General features: G+C 42.1%; 1 protein-coding gene across 1 annotated transcript in view; it reads left to right on the top strand.

Annotated features, from left to right (window-relative positions):
• The window catches only part of LOC113888551 (multidrug resistance-associated protein 4-like), a gene marked incomplete at its 3' end in the record, with an annotated part of 135,618 nt that overhangs the window by 62,360 nt on the left and 51,733 nt on the right, over positions 1–21,525 (top strand). Inside the window, exons 14-19 of the mRNA XM_027535617.1 lie at positions 5,420–5,516; positions 8,790–8,987; positions 10,348–10,488; positions 11,243–11,280; positions 11,981–12,075; positions 20,134–20,280. Coding sequence (XP_027391418.1) covers positions 5,420–5,516; positions 8,790–8,987; positions 10,348–10,488; positions 11,243–11,280; positions 11,981–12,075; positions 20,134–20,280 — 716 coding nt within the window. The remainder of the gene's footprint in view (positions 1–5,419; positions 5,517–8,789; positions 8,988–10,347; positions 10,489–11,242; positions 11,281–11,980; positions 12,076–20,133; positions 20,281–21,525) is intronic.

Here is a 21,525-nt window from a genome sequence, read left to right as displayed (position 1 = left end):
CTCATGACCTGGTCCCTCCCGACAGCCCCACCTCCTAATACCAACACAGTTGGGATTAGGTCTCAATAGATGACTTTTGAGGAGGAAAACATTCAGTCTATAGCAAGTCGTCACAGATAGGGGTGCTCAAAGAATAGAAATTAAATTTCTCACAGTTTTTGAGGCTACAGGTTCAAGGTGTGGGTGGTTTGGTTTTTCCTGAGACCTCTCTCCTTGGCTTCTGACCACATCCCCTCACTGTGTCCTCACACAGTTTGGGTTTTCTCTAGTTGTAGTGGGCAGGGGCTACTCTCTAGCTGTGATGCATGGACTTCTCATTGTGGTGGCTTCTCTCGTTGCAGAGCCCGGGCTCTATGGTGTGTGGGCTTAGTAGTTGCGGTTACTGGGCCCCAGAGCACAGGCTCAGTAGTTATGATGCATTGGCTGAGGTGCTTTGCACATGTGGGATCTTCCTGGACCAGGGAGGGATCCTGTGTCTCCTGCACTGGCAGGTGGATTCTTTGCCACTGAGCCACCAGGGAAGCCCCCATTTGTATATTTTTGCTTATATGTCTGTTGCCTTAGGAGACTGACCTAAGAAAACATTGGTATAATTTATGTCACAGAATGTTTTGCCTATAGTCTCTACTGGGAGTTTTATGGTGTCACGTCTTACGATTAAATATTTAAGCCATTTTGAGTTTATTTTTGTGCATGGTGAGGGGGTGTGTTCTAACTTCATTGATTTCATGCTTGTGTCTCTGTCCTTGTATCTTAGTCTCTTCATCTAAGTATACCAGTCAGATTAAATTAGATTCAGTATAATTAAGGGTAATGATTACCTTTTTAAAGTCCATGACACCAAATTCTAAGGTACTGAAGACTCAGGTGACCACATGTGAAACTGAGGGGACATGATTGATTTACAACAAGTCCAGAATAGCAAAGTAGAGACTTCAGCAGAGTCAACAAATGTGAGAGGGAGACCTGTGAGGAGCTCTGGGCTCTGGACACTAGGAGCTGGCTAGGAGCTGGGATTCCATGTCCACTAAGCAGGCGTTGTTAGACTTTGGTGGAACCTGCCCTTGTATAAAACATGCTTAGTGTTGGGGTGATATAAGAGTTGTGGAGATGGATGGTGGTGATGGTTGCACATCAGTGTGAATGTACTTAATGCCACTGACTTGTATGCTTAAAATGGCAGAAACAGTAAATTTCATGTTAGGTATATTGTAACACACATACAAACCTGAATAGTGGTACAGAATCCTTGAGAACAAGAGGGAACAGGGCAGATGACACATGGCATGGTCTCCAGCTCTCTGATCTGACCCCTCTTTCCCAGCCTCTCCTGTTCATGACTTGATGAATTTTCCCTTAGAGAAGTGCCTTCTGTCTTGTCATGAGTTCAGTGACAGGCGCTAGTGCTGTGACAGTGATTCCCCACCCCTACCTTCCTGGCGTTGTGAGTATCTCAGCCTCCTTGTTCCCAGTGCCCCACCCTGAGCTCACAAATGTGTGTCACCCCATCTTGTGAGCATCTGCACAAGTTCTTCATCAGGGCAGGAACAGATTCTGCTGGTCATTGCATCCATGTCACAGGGAGGGGAGAGCAAGGTATTTTGGTGCCAAGTACAGTGTGCTGATTGCAGAAGTTCTCCTGAGTTCTTTTTCAAACATTGGAGATATTTATAAAATCCTCTCAAATATTTTGAGTATACCGCTTTGGATATATACTTGATAGAAGCAAGCTTAAGACTGTTGTTTGTAATCAGAACCACTTTCTCTAGGGAAAGTTAAAGCAGAGAGCATGAAAGCAATTTAGGAAACCACTCAGCAGCAACTGGAGTGTGTTCTCAAGTCATAGAATCGGATGGAACAATATGCTGTGAGATATGGTGGTCATGTGGAAGCTTAGTCATGGGGAGGGTTTTGTATTACAAATGAATGACACACTTCTGCTTGCCGTTAACAGTTTCCTTCAGTCATGAATTTATATCCAAGGTCATTGAGGTTCATGACTTTTACAGCTTTATGCTGTGAACACAGTGGATTCTATCAGCTACAGAAGGTGAGGGCCTTACGTGAACTGATGCAGTCTTACCTGTGTCCAGCCATGGATCCCATCCCAGTTCAGCCCCACATCGCCAGACCCCTGCCTCCTGCATCATCAGATATTAGGGTCTGTCCTGATCAGACTCCCATGCTGCTGTCTACACAGCTCACCCTCCTGTCTACATAGCTCACCCTCCTGTCTACACAGCTCACCCTCCTGTCTACACAGCTCACCCACCTGTTCCAGCCCTTCACAGACACCTCCTCCACCCGCCCTTCCCCTACCCTCCACAACACTCTGCCACCACCACATTCAGAAAGCAGCTCCAGGTCCTCAAACAAACAGGTTTCCTTGCCATCTGCCCCCCTCAGCCTTTCCAGCTCATCTCCACACCCACTCGGCATCTAGCTGTGCTGGCTCTGTGGGGATCCTTTCTCACCCCTGTCTGTACATACCGGTCCCTCTGTCCCAGAGCCAGGGAGTAGTGCCCCAGGACCCAGAAGGAAGGTGGAAGATGGGACCTGTCATTCCCTCCTGCTCTTCCAGGGGGTGCCCATGCCCTCTGTCTTCCCCCAGCCCTCAGCAGGTACACTTGACCATTTATGAGTCCCACTGGCACCCATTATAGCTCAGTTGGGAAAGAATCTGTCTGCAGTGCAGGAGACCCGGGTTCGACTCCTGGGTCAGGAAGATCCCCTGGAGAAGAAAATGGCAACCCACTCCATTATTCTTGCCTGGAAAATCTCATGGACAGAGGAGCCTGACGGGCTACAGTCCATGAGGTTGCAAGAGTTGGACACAACTTAGCCACTAAACCACCACCACCGCCTGCCATCCATAAACTATGAATGCAGGAAGGCACCTCAGCCCAGCGTGTTCTGTCTCAGGAACCCTGTACCTCCTGTGCCTTCTTCCAGGATGTTTCCCCAGTCAGTCTCAGGGCTCCCATGTCTCCCCATCTAAGACAGCAGCTGCCCTTCTTTTTCCTTCAGAGCACAGGTCACAACCCAATAGTGGGTTTTCTATGCTTGCTCACTGTGTCCTGTACACAGTGCAGAGTATTGTCTTCTGTCTTGACCTGTGGGTGAATCCTCAGCACTTAGGACAGTGCCTGGCTCCTCAGCAAACCTCTGCTGATTGAATGAATAGAGGTGGGGCCTCTGTCTTACTTGTATCGCCTCCACCACAAGTTGCGTCCCCTCTTAATAGAGCCCTTATATAGGATTATATGTGGGACTGGAGAAGGAAATGGCAACCCACTCCAGTGTTCTTGCCTGGAAAATCCCAGGGATGGGGGACCCTCATAGGCTGCCGTCTATGGGGTCGCACAGAGTCGGACACGACTGAAGCGACTTAGCAGTAGCAGCATAGGATTAACACAGCCTTTATATAGGAATAACTGTTATACAACTGGTTGCTGACTCAGTCATTTCTATGGCATGACTTGGAAATCTATAAAAACTTGGAAAATGGTGTATTTTTCTAGTGATTTGGATAAAAGCATCATTTATGAAAAATTCAAAGGCATTAACTGATCTCTTCATTGTAATTATTTGTATTACCTCATCTGTGATGGGATGTTAGGAAGAAAACATCTTAAAACTTTTGGGTTGGTTCATCTTGGACACAACACCCTGTCAGATTTGATTAACATCCCCTTTTAAGGATTATTGGCAGGCAATTATGAATCAAGGAGAAAAAAATCTGTTTTAGTACTAAATTTGAAAAGGTGTTAGTCAAGAAACTTAGGTATGAATGCTGAGCTAACACATGTCAAAATGTAAAAATGAATCCTTTTGGACTTAGCGAACATCTGGTATATGTGTTTACATTCCAGGGTCTTGTTTTTGATCACAGACTCAATGTCCAGAGTGTCTCCTTAAGAGTTTTCTGACCTGAGTCCAAAGCACATGACCGCTCGTGGTTAGGGAGAAGTGGAAAAGAAAGCTGACATTTGCTGAGTAGATTGGTGGTTTGATTTCTCAGTACATGTGCATGAGTTGTTTGATCTTGTCTTGAGATGAAGAAACAGGTTGAGTTGCTCATCTGACGTCAGGCTCAAGAGAGGAACTGAGCTGCAGCCTGCTGCCTCCAGACTCTCCATCTGATTCACTCACAGGTTGAACTCTGGCCCAGGTTCCTGCGATTTGCTCTGCAAGGGGCTCAGGCTCCCAGAGTACCTGCCTAGAGCCCTGCCTGTGTTCATTGCGGCCCCAGACCCACTTGCTTCCCTGGAGGGGTTGTGGACTTTGTGGGATGACACTGGGGCTGAGTTCCTAGGGGTCTACATTTGAAATGTAGGAGTAGTTTTTGCTTTTTTTTTTTTTTTCACTGTGAAAACAATTTAAGGCTGAATAGTGAGGGGTGTCTTGACTAAGAGAACTGGTGGGTGTTCCGAGTCATTGGGTGATTTCCACTGTGATTTGGGCCATTTGGATTCTGTTCTTTTACTTTCGTATGTGGAAGGTGTTCACTCCAAATGAAAGAAGACGTGCTTCCTGGATGGAAGTGGGAATGTTGTAGTGATTGATAGAGGCCACTCTGGCATTCATTTTCTATGTAATATTTTTTAGGAACACATGTCTAGCAAATGCACTCTGGCAAAGATTACCAAGAATCTATTAATTTTTTATTGTGAATATTTACATCATTAATTATAAATAATCACCTAGAAAGCAAAGAATGTACACATTTTTAAATGACATGGATCCCTTTTCTCCCATTCTTGAATAGTGATAAAATAGTGTTTTAGTTCGGAGAAGGCAATGGCAACCCACTCCGGTACTCTTGCCTGGAAAATCCCATGGATGGAGGAGCCTGGTGGGCTGCAGTCTATGGGGTTGCTACAAGTCGGACACGACTGAGCGACTTCACTTTCACTTTTCACTTTCATGCATTGGAGAAGGAAATGGCAACCCACTCCAGTGTTCTTGTCTGGAGAATCCTAGGGACGGAGAGCCTGGTGGGCTGCCGTCTATGGGGTCGCACAGAGTCGGATACGACTGAAGCGACTTAGCAGCAGCAGCAGCAGTGTTTTAGTTTAGTCAAGTTTTGAAGTCTCAGTATTAGTTGTTTTCCTTTATGAAACATGTAAATAATTGTTAAGCTGAGTTTTAGAGGAAAAACTTAGCTGTTTTTGCCTCCTTCAGTAGACTGGTTTTAAGAATTTTTTATAGCACTAGATTCAAATTTGCTGCTGATAAATTTAAGAACCTAGTTGGATTAATTGATTTATGTTTATTCAATTTTTTTACTGATTTGATATTTAACCTAAAGATCTTTCACTGCTGTGTGGTCTTTGTCTCACTGTTTTCAAAATATAGGTTTATAGTTTGAGGCACTCCATTAATGTGCTTTTACTTACTGTGCCTTTTCCATTTGTAGGTGTGTTCATCAGGCCTTGAAGGAGAAGATCACAATCTTAGTCACTCATCAGTTGCAGCACCTAAAAGATGCAAGTCAGATTCTGATATTGAAAGATGTAAGTAATTTCTAGAAATCCATGGAATTGCTAGCACTCAAGTGTGTTGAAAGACAGACCTCCCTGCAGGTCACTCTCCTTGCATTCATGGTAAATGCCCTCTTCTCCCTCAGTTTTTTGCCCCCTTCTTCTCAGAGCTAGTGTTCATGTCTTGGAGGATGAACCTAAAGCCCTATAGAAATGTCACTATTACACTCTAAGCCACATAAACCCTAAAGTGTATAAAAGTGCAACCACAGGGTTATTGAATCATCACTATTCTAATGAAATTTGTTAAGGTTAATGTTGCAGTTTTATTTAGAACTTTTTACTTTCCTCTTCCATGACTTAAGTCAAAGTATCTCACTTAGAAATTAGAGATTCTAAGATCTGCTGGTATCCAGGTCATTGTCATACATAGTTTGCCAAAAGAGCATCTTCCATTAACACCAGAAGCGAGGTTGGGTAGCTGAGCACCCGGGTCAGAGACGTCCTCTCTGCTGGTGTCTCCAGTCTCTGGTCTCCCTGCCCAGGTCTCTATATCCCCAGTACATGCGGAAGCCTGTGTGGCAGGAGGACAAGGCCCTGCCTTCACGGGGCTCCTGCTTTATGGGGAGGATGTGACAAAGAAGGTGATATCCTGGCCTCCCTGAGGAGCTGGTGCCTCACGGGGTCTGAGTGACATGAAGGTGGCAGCCACACAGTCACCAGGGGGAGGGGGTCTGAGGCAGGGGGTCCTAAGTAAGGAGCTGACCTGGCAGGTTGGAGGAATGGCAGGAAGACCAGAGTGTCTGAGGAGAGTGAGCAGGGGATGGGAGGGAGCTGGTCTCTGAGCAGTGGACAAGGGGCGGTTGTGGGATGGAAGCCATCAGATGGTCCAGAGCAGAGGAGGGATGTCATCTGATGTGGGAGTTAAGAAATTTCTCTGATGGTCACTGGAAGGGTGACAGAAGAAGCAGTTAGGAGTCTTAGTAAAGCTGAGAAGACAGAAGTGTGGGCTCAGCCTAGGGTATCAGTTTCTAGAGCCGCCGTATCACAGCACCACAAGCTGGGTGACAGCAGGAGTTTATCATCTCCCTCTTCTGGAGGCTAAAAGTCCCAAATCCAGGTGCTGGCAGAGCTGTGCTCTCCCTGAAGGCTCCAGAGGAGAATCCTTCCCTCCAGCCTCTGGTGTTCATGGGCCTTCCTTGGTGTTCCTTGGCTTCCAGCTGCAGCGCTGTGGTCTCTGCCTCTGATGTCACATGGCCGTTTTCCCTGTGTCAGTCTTCTGTTCTCATAGTGACATCGGTCTTACTGGTTTTAGGGTCACCTTGCTCCAGTGTGACCTCATCTTAACTTGATTACATCTGCAATGACCCTGTATCCAAATAAGGTCATGTTCACAGGTGTCATGTTTGAGCACATCTTTCTGAGGAGGGGGCACCATCCAATCCACAACTCCTAGCATGGTTGGTGGTGGGGTGGAGATTAGTGAGAAGTGTTCAGACTTGGTGGTCGTTCGATGCTGCACTCCTTGGCTTGTTTGCCTCTGGGTCTCATCACCTCTATAGTTAACCTCTGACTGCTCCACAGGCCCTTGGTCAGATCCCTAACTTCTGAAAAGAATCTCTGCTGCAAGAAAGATTATTAAGATACAGAACCCCTGCCTCTCTAGGAGCAGTCCCATGTGTCAGCCCTTCTTCACTCCTCTAGGAATGGGGGCAGGGTAAGGTTTCTCAAGCTCGAGAGCAGTTGATTTCATGTGCAAAGCGGGTGATTCTAGTGTGTAAACTCCAATGTTCATAGTGTTATGAGCACAGGATCAGTGAGCAGGAGTATAACTTATTTTGCCCATCTCTAGATGTTTTGGGGTCCCCTTTTTGCTTCTTTTGAGGACACTACCCCCAGTTTTAGTACTAACAAAACAACCATTTGGCCACTGGTGAGCACCCCTGCCTGATTTGGGGTCTATCCTCACTGTCGGGTCCCTCTCTTCAGAGCAGATGGCTATCCCTTCATCACCCAGAATTGTCAGTGCTTGACTGTTGAGTGAAATTGCTGTCTTTGTACCACCAGTCATTTCATCGTGCATATTACAGATTTGATGTGGTGAGTGGTGATTTCATTAAAGAGGTGTGTGAATTTTGCCTCCAAAGTGGAACAAGACACAATATATCCTGCATAATTTTCTAGTTCTGCAGTATCTGATGGTACCCAAAGGCTTCCTTGTATTTCTCCCAGTGGACCCCCTCAGGGGAGTGGGTGAAAGGGGTCCCAGCGAGGGTCCTGGGCCAGCTCTCTCCACCTGACCTGCCTTAACCACAGCTGCTCTCATTTGATGTGTTTTGCATCCTGAGTTTTTTTTTTCCCTGATGTTTTATTTGGTACTGAGTGAATCAGCTGAGTCTGGTTTCATGCAGTCAGAAGATACTGAAACATCTGCACATTATTTTATATGACTTTATTAGGGAGGGAAACTGTGCAAGGATGTGTCACATGTGTTCAACGAAAATGATTTGACTGACTGTAGCTTAAGCAGTTGCCTGATTTGGGGAAGCCTAGTTGGCTGCTTGTGGTTGGTTGTTCCTAAGCTTTTTCTCAGATCTGAGTGCATTGATTCTGGCTTAGATTTTGGTTTGTGGGCACAGACTGCCAAGGCCTTAGAGCCACCCCAGCCCCATGGCCTCCTTGTTTAATTACTTTATCAGGTGGAATATTGAATTTTCAGTTGGGAATTTGCTGAGTGTGTGGGGGCAGTTGTAGACCAAGGAGAGGCCTCTTCATGGGTTTTCTGTCCGGGACTGGTTCCTATTATCCCAGCCGGGCACATGATAGTGTGACAGTGACAGTGGTCAGTGAAGGTTTCATGAGTGACTCTTACCTGTATGCAGATGTGCTTGTGCCCACCTCTGGGTTAAGTATAAATTTCTTTCCTGGACTTGTCACACGAGGCTTCTGTCAATTTCCATGCTGTCTAAGAAGACTGCTGATTCTCCCATCACCCTCTGTACTTCTTCCTTCCCCAAATGCCCAGGGTAGTCATGTCAATGGCCTCCATTTTTGACACCTGAGCACACGTTTCTTTCATATCCCTCAGCACCTACCATAGGGACAGGGTTTGGCAGAGAATGCAATGCTCAGTTCTGTCCTGAGTTGACTGAACTAGATTTCTCAACAAGAATTCTAGACCCAGGGATCTTTTTTTTTTTTTTTTCAAAAATCATAATTTAAAACCAGATAACTTTTTTGCTTAGTATTTAGGTTGGTTTAATATTATCAAATACAAATTAATTCCTCTCATCTTTTTAATTTTAGGGCAAAATGGTGGAAAGAGGAACTTACTCTCAGTACCTGAAATCCGGGGTAGATATTTTTTCCCTTTTTGAGAAGGGGAATGAGCAGTCTGAACCATCTCCAGTTCCAGGAACTCCCACTGTGATCTCTGAGTCTTTGGTTCAGTCTCTCCAATCTCCCAGACCCTCACTGAAAGGTGCGGCTCCAGAAGACCAAGAAGTGAGTTTCTCTTTCTGCAGTGTGCCTGGGTCTGTGTGCTCTTGGTGGTCTCATGGACCTTCAGTCTGCTCTGCTCATGACATCTTCATTTGTCCCAAAGTACACCCTAACATTTCTAAAGTCTTGTTCCATGGAATTGGTAGAGTTAGAAGAGCATGAGGGGAACAAGCCTGCTTGGGGTTCCCCTTAGGGTATAGGATGGAGAATCTTATGGAGACCAGAAGTGGGTGTACTGCTATGAATTTCTGGGTTTATGTGACTCACAGTGATTGAGAACTCATCAGTTTACTGTAGTTACATCCTATTTATGCTGGTGGCCCCCAGCTTCCCTTATGCATCCAAAGGCTTAATGTGAAGACCCCCTTAGACTGAGTCCTGCTGTTGCCACATTAAATCAACTACTTTTCCTATGTGTTGAAATACTCTAGCACTGCATGTGACTGATGGTATTTTTTTCCCTCAGTGTCAGATGGTTTGTGATTGGCCAGAGGTAATGTGTGCAAAGGACCTGACACCTGGTAGACACTTCAGTGTTAGTTCCTGTCCTCCTTTCTTACCTTTCAAGACTGAGAACCACATCTTATCAACCTTAAATGCCAGTGGCCAGGATAGAGGCGAGGACATCCTAGCCTTCTGTGACTCTATAATTCATTCTAAGTCCTCCAGACAGAAATGCTGAAATGCACTAGATCTCCCTTAAAAACATATTCCCTTGATAACCAATCCCTCAATATCCAAGCCCAGGAGCCTGGAATGATCCTGATAAGTATTTGGATTAGCTGTTCACTTTCTAAACTCAGGAATAACTCTCTGAAACTTAGGAACAAAATAGATTCAAATCATATGCTTGCAATGTGCTGTCCAAACTCATATTACTCCAACTTTCTCTGTGAACTCAGTTTACTGAATTTGGCTAATATTTTGAACCCCAAGTATGTTTTATGTTTCTGTCATTGAATGACACAGTCATCTAGAAGGATACATTATCTCCATATCATTTTGTGTATTATTTTAGAGCAAGTTTCTGCATTTATACATTAATTGATTTTGTTTTGTGTCAGAGTCATGATCTATTTTAAGCAAAGCCACCCAACTGTCAATAACTTCATGTGACTGACCTTTGATTATTTCTCATAGATTCCTACGAGTGGGATGGCTGGGTCCAGGGGTAAAAGCGTATGTGATTTGGCCAGATATTCCCACACCCTTCTCCATAGGAGATGGACCATCCTGCACTCCTAACAGTGTATGACATGTGTCTGTTTCCCAAAGCTTCGCGGTGGAGGACATTGTTGAACTCTTGAAATTTGGGGTTCATTATTTAAAATTTCATCTCTCACTGCCATTTTTCCCCTTCCAGTCTGAGAATATAGGGGTTACACTACCTCTAGAGGACCACTTGGAAGGAAAAGTTGGTTTTAAGACCTATAAGAATTACTTCACAGGTGGTGCTGCCTGGCTTGTCATCATCTTCCTTATTCTAGTAAACATCGCAGCTCAGGTACGTAAGGGTGTTTATTTTGGTTTGTGCACTCAGTTTTATATTTACATACTACTTATACTTTATTTTAGAATTATTTTTAAATATGTGTATTAAGAGATTTATCTCAAAAAACTTGGCTCATGCAATTGTGGGATCTAGCTTGGTGAATGTGAAATCAGCAAGGCAGGCCTGCAGGCTGGAACCTCAGGCAGGAGCTGACCCTGCTGTCTTGAGGCAGAATTTCTTCCTTCTCCAGGAAGCCTCAGGTTTTGCTCTTCAGGCTTTTGACTGGACGAGGCCACTGCAGTGTGGAGAGTGATCTCCTCTACTGAAGTTCTGATGATGGATGAAACATCATCCACAAAATACCTTCATGGCAACATCTGGATGGCTGTTTGGATGAATCACTGGAGACTGGCCCAGCCAAGCTGACACTGGAACTGACCATCACTGTACCTGTCAAGCTTTTTGCTTTGAAAAATCCTAACATTTGTACTGTTATTACTGCCTTTTGCAGTCCACTTGGATATACATTGAAGTACATTATATTTGGGGAGCAAACTCTTATAGGGAAAAGGGGGTTTCTTTTAAAGATATTAACTTGTAAGATGCCCTCCCTTGACCTGTGGTCATCTGGGGCATGGGGCTTGGCACAGACCTGAGCCGGAAGGACCGTCTCCATGTTCTGGAGCCTTTCTGTCCCCCATCCTAGTGAGCGGGGTGTGAGGCTCAGTGATGTCAGTGTGTGAGTGACTGCTGTTTCCTGCTCCAGGTTGCCTATGTCCTGCAGGATTGGTGGCTTGCATTCTGGTGAGTGATTCTTGGTCTGACCCAAAGTACTCTGAAATCTACACAAAGAAAGCCTCACTTTCCCACAGAGTCAGGGGGAGAGATGGGGCTAGATCAGCCTCCTCTTCTGAGCCTCTCATAGGTTCCCTGAATAAAAATGAAAGTTCCTACGGGTGGTGTGTGATCCCTCTGTGGTTTCTCCCCATGTCCCTCCCTTCAGCAGCTTCTTCACAGACATTTTTTTTTTTCTTTTTTGGAACTTTTAATATTGTACTCGGCCATGGCAAATCAACAATATTGTGATAGTTTCATTTGAGCAGTGAAGGGATGCAGCCATACATATACAAGTATCCATTCTCCCCCAAACTTCCCTCCCATCCAGGCTGCCATGTAACGTTGGGCAGAGTTCCATGTGCTGTACAGTAAGCCCTTGTTGGTTACCTGTTTTATGTATAGCAGCATGTGCATGAGCATCCAAACTCTCTAACACTCCTTGCCCTCAGCAACTAAAAGTTTATCTTCCAAGTCTGTCTTCACAGATAATTTTGAAAAATGAAAATCTCAATTCAAATTTTTAAAGGGAGACATACACAGGGCCTTGTGGGCTGGGGAACACTTTCCAGCATAAAATACATTTCTTGAATTGAGGTAATTTTTTGTGATATTTGTGTAAATTCTATGTGTATCTGTAGTGTAATATTTTTTATTTTCTGTTCCATAGGGCGAATTTACAAAGTGACCTATATTCTGGGGCATTAGTAAAAGAAAATGAAGCTGTAGTGTTCATTCTGAACTGGTACTTAGGAGTTTATTCAGGTAAAGTTGAGTCATCTGCTCTATAATTCCAGAGTTTAAGGTGTGTATTACAATGAGTCTGTGTGAACAACGAGGGCTTCCAGAGTAATTCAGTAATGTCTTAACAAATGAAGTGTCTGAATCACATTTACTCTGTGAATTAATCAGAATAATTATTTTAAAGATCTACCAAAAGAAAAGAGGTTGAATGAAGACTCTTAATTTGCTCCATACTGGATTTTGGTAGTTAAATCATGATTGCATATTGAGAAAATCAGCCGCTAGAAATATGTAGCTATTGTCTATTGTAATAGTTGCTTTTGCTAAATCTTATATCCTTATAAGAGTGGCCAAGGGGATTAGAAATGTATTCTCACCCTGTGGTTCAGTTATTCCAATTCTGTCTGAATAAACCCTGGCTTTTATCGATCCTAGATGAAATCCTTTGTCAGCATGAGCCACAAATAAAGACATTATTCCCTCCCAGGTATTCAAAGCTCCCCTTTACCACACTGCTCACCTCCTGGCCTTCACTAATAACTTGAGAAGCTAAGAAGGGGAAATCCAGTGTCTGGAATTAGGATTCTTTCTCTTTCTTAACCTGAGATTACAGTGGTACCTCCTCCTCAACTGTGGGATTGATTTAAAATTTGGCTTGCCAGACTAATATTAACATGACTCTCTCTATTGACAAGAGTATTTAGAATATATATAGCATAGCGTTATATAGTATTTAAAGGATGTCTTTAACAAAAATTTTAAATGCCCTCTTTATCCATTCATCTGTTGATGGACATTTAGGTTGCTTCCATGTCCTAGCTTTTGTAAATAGTGTTGCTGTGAACACTGGGGTGCATGTGTCTTTTTGAATTATGGTTTTCTCAAGGTATATGTGCAGTAGTGAGATTGCTGAGTCATACGGTAGTTCTATTTTCAATTTTTTAAGGAACCTCCAAACTGTTCTCCATAATGACTGTATCAATTTACATTCCTACTAACAGTGCAAGAAAGTTCCCTTTTCTCCACACCTTCTCTAGCATTTACTGTTTGTATATTTTTTATGATGGCCATTCTGACTGGTAGTTTTGATCTATATTTCTCTAATAATGATATTGAGCATCTTTTCATATGCCTCTTGGCTATCGTATGTCTTCTTTGGAGAAAGGTCTATATAGGTCTTCTGCCCATTCTTTGATTGGGTTGTTTTTGTCTTTTTTTTTTTTTTTTTAAGCTGCATGAGCTGTTTGTATATTGTGAAGATTAATCCCTGGTCAGTTATAATTCTTTTCTCCTATTCTCAGGGCTGTCTTTTCATCTCATTTATGGTACATATATACACTGGGTTGGGGAAGAGGGGCTTCTGGGTAGCTCAAATGGTAAAGAATCTGCCTGCAATGAGGGAGACCTGGATTTGATCCCTGAGTTGGGAAGAACCCTTGGATAAGGGCATGGTAACCCACTCCAGTATTCATGCTTAGAGAATTCCATGGACAGAGGAGCCTGGCAGGCTACAGTCCATGGGGTTGCAAAGAGTCAGATATGACTGAGCAACTAACACACGTGTACACTGGAAGATTACTCATCCATAGAAAGGAATGGAATAGATCATTTGTCGAGACATAGATAGACATAGAGTCTGTCATACAAAGTAAAGTAAGTCAGAAAGAGAAAAACAGAAAAAAAAAATACTTGTGTTAATGCATATATATGAAATCTAGCCTCTTCATGGATCATTGGCTTATCATGGCGAAGGGGCTTGTATAACTCAATGGAGCTATGATATGTGCTGTGTAGGGCCACCTAAGACTGACGGGTCATATTCGAGAGTTCTGATAAAATGTGATCCATTGGAGGAGGGAGTGGCAAACCACCCCAGTGTACTAGCCATGAGAAAAACCCAGGCACTGCATAAAGAGGCAAAAAGATATGACACCAAAAGTTTAGCCCCCCAGGTCAGAAGGTGTCCAATATGCTACTGGTAAAGAGCAGAAGACAACTACTAATAGCTCCAGACAGGATGAAGTGGCTGGGCCACAGTGGAAATGCGTTCAGTTGTGGATGTGTCTGGTAGTGAAAATAAAATCTGATGCTGTAAGAACAGTATTGCATTTTAGTTGATACGATATTTTTTAACCAAAGTAAAAAATAATTTTAAAAAATAAAGAAAAAAAAAAAAAGAACAGTATTGCATAGGAACCTTGAATGTTAGGTCCATGAATCAAGGTTAGGTCCATGAATCAAGGTAAATTGGATGTGGTCAAGCAGGAGACGGTAAGAGTAAACATCAACATCTTAGGAATCAGTGAACTCAAATGGACAGGAATGGGTGAATTTAATTCAGATGACCATTATATCTACTACTGTGGGCAAGAATTGCTTAGAAGAAATGGAATAGCCCTCATAATCAACAAGAGTCCAAAATGCAGTTCTTGGGTGCAACCTTAAAATAACAGAATGACCTCGGTTCATTTCCAAGGCAATCAATCCATTCAACACCTCAGTAATCCAAGTCTATGTCCCAACCACCTTTGCCAAAGAAACTGAAGTTGACCAGTTCCTTGAAACCTAGAAGACTTCCTAGAACTAAATGCAGAGTTCCAGAGAATAGCAAGGAGAGACCAGAAGGCCTTCATCAATGGACGATACAAAGAAATAGAGGAAAACAACAGAAAGGGTAAGGCTAGAGATCTCTACAACAAAATTGGAAATATCAAAAGAACATTTCATCCAAAGACGGGCACAATATAAGACAGAAATGGTAAAGTCCTAATTAAAGCAAAAGAGATCAAGAAGAGATGAAAAGAATACACAGAACTATACAATAAAGATCTTAATGATCTGGATAACCATGATGATGTAGCCTGTCACTCAGAGCCAGACATTCTGGAGTGTAATGTCAAGTGAGTCTTAGGAAGCACTGCTGTCTATAAAGCTAGAGGAGGTGATGGAATTCCAGCATAGCTATTTAAAATTCTAAAAGATTTAAAGTGCTGCACTCAATGTGTCAGCAAATTTGGGAAACGCAGCAGTGGCCACAGGACTGGAAAAGGTCAATCCTTATCCCAATTTCCAAGAAGGGCAATATTAAAGAATGTTCAGTCCACCAGACAATTGCACTCATCTCCCATGCTAGTAACATTATGCTCAAAATCATTCAAGTTAGTTTTCATCATTATGTGAACTGAGAACTTCCAGATGTTCAACCTGCATTTAGAAAAGGCAGAGGAATCAGAGATCAAATTGTCAACATTTTCTGGATCATAGAGAAAGCAAGGGAATTCCAGAACAACATCTACCTCTGTTTCATTGGCTAAGCTAAAGCCTTTGACTGTGTGGATCATAACAAACTGTGGAAAACTCTTAAAGAGATGGGAATACCAGACCATCTTAACCTGCCTCCTAAGAAACCTGTATGCAGGTCAAGAAGCAACCATTAGAACCCTGTATGGGACAACTGATTGGTTCAGGATTGAGAAAGGTGTACAACAAGGCTGTTTGTTGTCACCCCATTTATTTAACTTATACACAGAGCACATCATGTGAAATGCTGGGCTGGATGGGTTACAAGCTGGAGTCAAGATTGCTGGAGAGTATCAACCTCAGATATGTGGATGATACCACTCAAATGGCAGAAAGCAAAAAGGAACTAAAGAGTTTCTTGATGAGGGTGACAAAGGAGAGTGAAAAAGCCAACTTAAAACTGAATATTAAAGAAACTAAGATCATGGCATCCAGTCCCATCACTTCATGGCAAACAGAAGGGGAAAATCTGGGAGCAGTGATAGATTTCCTCTTCCTGGGCTCTAAAATCACTGCGGATGGTGACTGTAGCCATGAAATTAGACAATGATTGCCTCTTGGCAGGAAAGTTATGACAAACCTAGATAGTGTGCTAAAAAGCAGAGACATCACTTTGCTGACAAAGGTCCATATACTCAAGGCTATGGTCTTTCCAGTAGTTATGTAAGGATGTGAGAGCTGGGCTATAAAGAAACCTGAGCACCAAAGAATTGATGCTTTCAAACTGTGGTGCTGGAGAAGACTCTTGAGCATCCCTCGGACAGTAGGGAGATAAAACCAGTCAATCTTAAAGGAAATCAACCCTGAATACTCATTGGAAGGACTGATGCTGAAGCTGAAGCTCCAATACTTTGGCCTCCTGATGTAAACAGCTGACTCACTGGAAAAGACCCCAATTCTGGGAAAGGCTGAAGGCAGAAGGAGAAAAGGGTGACAGGGGATGAGATGGTTGGATGGCACCACCGATTCATCAACCTTGGCAAATTCGGCAAGATGATGAGGGGCAGGGAAGCCTGGCGTGCTGCAGTCCATGGGGTTGCAAAGACTTGGACACAGCTTGGCGACTGAACAACAACAACATGGAATCTAGAAAAATGGTACAGGTGAACCTCTTTGCAGGGGACAAACAGAGTCATAGATGTAGAGAATAGATGTTTGGACTCAGAGTGCGAGTGGGATAGTGAGGGAGATGAATGGGGAGATTAGGATTGACATATGTACACTACCATGTGTAAAACAGATAGCTAGTGGGAAGCTGCTGTATAATACAAGGTGCTCAGCTCAGGGCTCTGCGATGACCTAGAGGGGAGGGAAGGGGGAAGGGAGGTCCAAGAGGGAGGGGATATATGTATACATATAGCTGATTTGCTTTGTTGAACAGCAGAAACTAACACAACATTGTAAAGCAACTATACCCCAATAAAATTTTTAATTAAGTAAAAATTTAAATATCCTCAAAGGAAATGCTTGTACAAGCTTTCTACAATGAGTAAGTTATGTAAAAATCCTCTCATTGAAATTTGGTATTTATTTTATCGATCACTTGATAAGAAACTTGAATCTACCAGCTGTTTACCTTCTGAATTGGTGGACAATGAGGGCTTAAAGAAGAAGGAAGGGATTCTGTTACACATTCATATAGGATGGTGGGCTAAGGCAAATACCTATTGATGGAATTCAGGAATTTAAGCAGCTTTCAGAATTTAAATAACACTTACGTGGCAGCTGAATGGAAAAACATACTTGATGGAATATATATTGCCAAAGTTATCCCCTCTATATATAGCATTGTGAGTTGAAGAGATGTTTGGAAGGCTTTTTTAATTTTTGTATGCATAGTACTGATTTATGTCATGATAAGACATAAATTTAAATGATTATAGTTATTTACAAATCCGTTGGGGTTCTATAAGATAGTGAGAGATTAGATTATCTTGTTTAGATTATCTCATGTCAAAATATATTTTGTAGTCTTTTGCAGTTCAATTATTTAAGAGATTATCCACTTGAAACTTAACATGGTCTTTTCATACTCTTAACAGCTACATGGGAATAGAAGTAGCTACTTTATTTTTAATATTTTAATTTTTATTATAGTTTCTTTCCAATGTTGTGTTAGTTTCTGTTGTACAGCTAAGTGAATTACTTGAACATGTATCTTCTCTTTGGATTTCCTTCCCATTTAGGTTGCCACAGAGCATTAAGTAGAGTTCCCTGTGCTACACAGTAGGTTCTTGAAAAGCTCCTTTCTGTTCAGTTCAATTCAGTCTCTCAGTCGTGTCCAACTCTTTGCGACCCCATGAATCGCAGCACACCAGGCCTCCCTGTCCATCACCAATTCCCAGAGTTCACTCAAACTCACGTCCATCGAGTTGATGATGCCATTCAGCCATCTCATCCTCTGTCGTCCTCCTTTCTTCCTGCCCGCAATCCCTCCCAGCATCAGAGTCTTTTCCAATGAGTCAACTCTTCGCATGAGGTGGCCAAAGTACTGGGATTTCAGCTTTAGCATCATTCCCTCCAAAGAAATCCCAGGGCTGATCGCCTTCAGAATGGACTGGTTGGATCTCCTTGCAGTCCAAGGGACTCTCAAGAATCTTCTCCAACACCACAGTTCAAAAGCATCAATTATTGGACACTCAGCTTTCTTCACAGTCCAACTTTCACATCCATACACGACCACTGGAAAAACCATAGCCTTGACTAGACGGAACTTTGTTGGCAAAGTAATGTCTCTGCTTTTGAATATGCTATCTAGGTTGGTCATAACTTTCCTTCCAAGGAGTAAGCGTCTTTTAATTTCATGGCTGCAGTCAACATCTGCAGTGATTTTGGAGCCCCCAAAAATAAAGTCTGACACTGTTTCCACATCTGTTTCCCATGAAGTGATGGGACCGGATGCCATGATCTTCGTTTTCTGAATGTTGAGCTTTAAGCCAACTTTTTCATTCTCCACTTTCACTTTCATCAATAGGTTTTTTAGTGTCTCTTCACTTTCTGCCATAAGGGTGGTGTCATCTGCATATCTGAGATAATTGATATTTCTCCCAGCAATCTTGATTCCAGCTTGTGCTTCTTCCAGCCCAGTTTTTCTCATGATGTACTCTGGATATAAGTTAAATAAGCAGGGTGACAATATACAGCCTTGACGTACTCCTTTTCCTATTTGGAACCAGTCTGTTGTTCCATGTCCAGTTCTTTTTTAAAATTTTATATATTTTTAAATTATTATTATTATTATTATTTACTTTACAATATTGTATTGGTTTTGCCATACATCAACATGCATCTGCCATGGTTGTACATGTGTTCCCCATCCTGAAGCCCCGTCCCACCTCCCTCCCCATACCATCCCTCTGGGTCATCCCAGTGCACCAGCCCCAAGCTTCCTGTATCCTGCATTGAACCTGGACTGGCGATTTGTTTCTTATATGATATTATACATGTTTTAATGTCATTCTCCCAAATCATCCCACCCTCCCTCTCCCACAGAATCCAAAAGATTGTTCTATACCTCTGTGTCTCTTTTGCTGTCTCGAATACAGGGTTGTTGTTACTGTCTTTCTAAATTCCATATATATGCATTAGTATACTGTACTGGTGTTTTTCTTTCTGGCTTACTTCACTCTGTATAATAGGCTCCAGTTTCATCCACCTCACTAGAACTGATTCAAATGTATTCTTTTTAATGGCTGAGTAATACTCCATCGTGTATATGTACCAGAGCTTTCTTATCCATTCATCTGCTGATGGACATCTAGGTTGCTTCCATGTCCTGGCTATTATAAACAGTGCTGCAGTAAAGTTGCAGGTTATAAAATCAACACAAAGAAATCCCTTGCATTCCTATACACTAATAATGAGAAAATAGAGAAATTAAGGAAATAATTCCATTCACCACTGCAACAAAAAGAATGAAATACTTAGGAATATGTTGACCTAAAGAAACTAAAGACTTATATATAGAAAACCATGTCCAGTTCTAACTGTTGCTTCCTGACCTGCACATAGATTTCTCAAGAAGCAGGTCAGGTGCTCTGGTATTTCCATCTCTTTCAGAATTTTCCACAGTTTATTGTGATCCACACAGTCGAAGTAAATTTCCTTGTAAATTACAAGGAAATGATAGATCATTTGTTTTCCCTGTTAATTCATGTGCTGGTAGCAAAGTATTGGAGAAGGGAATGGCAACCCATTCCAGTATTCTTGCGTGGAGAATTCCATGGATAGAGAATTGACTGGAGAATTCCATGGATAGAGAAACCTGGGGTCCACAGTCCATGGACTTTGAAAGAGTATGACACGACTGAGCACCTAACATGTTCACTTTCATCAAAGCATACCTTACTTTTAGATTATGGGACATGTTGTAAATAATGAGATTTTAAATATAGAGAAAGGAAGATTAGCTACTTGTATAATTATCTTTATTTTAAGTTTTATTAGAACTTGTAATTGAATTAGGCAAGCCTAGAATGAAACTGCACTTTACACATTTTCCCCCCATGTTGTTTCTATTTAGTGAGAGGAAAACAGTGATTTTAATATTTTTCTTTATAAATGTATTTTTGAAAGCATTAAACTCCTACAGAATCTACTTTATATATATGTATATATATTTATATATATGTTTTTATTCTGTATTCTGTATATATAAATATCTATACAATTTTTATTTATAGAATGAAATATACAGTATCTTTTTAAACTGCCTGCTGTGCTTTAGCATGATTGAGGATAAGACGAGATCTTGTGCTAAGTGATGTTTCTTTATTTCAGGGTTAACTGTGTCTACTATCCTTTTTGGCATCACAAAGTCTCTGTTGATATTCTACATCCTTGTTAATTCTTCACAAACTTTGCACAACAAAATGTTGGAGACCATTTTAAGAGCTCCAGTATTGTTCTTCCATAGAAATCCAATAGGTAAGTCAGACACTCAAGTTTCTTTCTTTTATTTTTTAAATTTTATTTTATTTTTAAACTTTACATAATTGTATTAGCTTTGCCAAATATCAAAATGAATCCATCACAGGTATACATGTTTCTTAGTGAATATGTCTTGTTAACACATTTAGTGCCTGATTACATTTTTGTATTTGAAAATGGAAGAGATGCTTGGAAGAAAATCACTGTGTATGTTTATTCATTTTCTACAAAAATCTTCATTGGTAATTTTTCCTACCAGAGAAAATGTGAATATAGGAACATATAAGCTTTTATTCCAATTTATTCATATCTGTGGAGAAGGCAATGGCACCCCACTCCAGTACTCTTGCCTGGAAAATCCCATGGATGGAGGGGCCTGGTGGGCTGCAGTCCATGGGGTCACTAAGAATCGGACATGACTGAGCGACTTCAATTTCACTTTTCACTTTTCACTTTCATGCATTGGAGAAGGAAATGGCAACCCACTCCAGTGTTCTTGCCTGGAGAATCCCAGGGACGGGGGAGCCTGTTGGGCTGCCGTCTAATGGGTCACACAGAGTTGGACACGACTGAAGTGACTTAGCAGCAGCATTCATATCTGTAAAAATACATGAATGTTTACTTTACAGGATGATTTAGGAGTCCATTTGTCATTTGAAACATCCAACAGATGATGAAAACGTGTTGAAATATGTTTTTGACTAGTTTTGAAACGTTGGCTGTGTTACATAGTGTTAAGCTAACTAGGAAATACCTTCTTCCAGGAATATCTCTACAAAAGACAGGCTGTATGTTTCTCTCTTTCATTGTCCATCCATTTCTGGGACCACAGAGCTCTGATATGTGCTCATATTTTGAGTTTTACCTAAATGGTAATGTAAAATTAATTAAAATACAAGATTAGTGAAATGTAAACAGTCCTCTTCAATAAAATGAACTCTAGTTTTACAGTGGACTTGTGGTTACATTAAAGATGTCTTGTCGTATATAGCAGGTGGATCTACAGTATTAAGTAAGAGTGTCCCTAAAGGTTTCCCAGTGGTTGCTTCCTCCACCCTGAGGCCTTTGATCTGTCTTGCTTTGTTTGGAAGGTAGCCTCCTGACCTGGGTTTCTGTGAAGAAGTAGTTCATCAGCACACATGCCACTCTGTTCAGTTGGTTAGATTTGTGCTGAGGCCCAGGGTGGCTTTGTTTTGGCAGGTCATGATTGGCAGGGCCTGATGAGGCAGGGATGTGACTGGA

The sequence above is a fragment of the Bos indicus x Bos taurus genome, unplaced genomic scaffold (genome assembly GCF_003369695.1).
Source record: "Bos indicus x Bos taurus breed Angus x Brahman F1 hybrid unplaced genomic scaffold, Bos_hybrid_MaternalHap_v2.0 SuperScaffold_100458, whole genome shotgun sequence".
NCBI lineage: Eukaryota > Metazoa > Chordata > Mammalia > Artiodactyla > Bovidae > Bos > Bos indicus x Bos taurus.
Note: the sequence above shows the minus strand (reverse complement) of the source record. Positions and strands in the feature narration are given on the sequence as shown.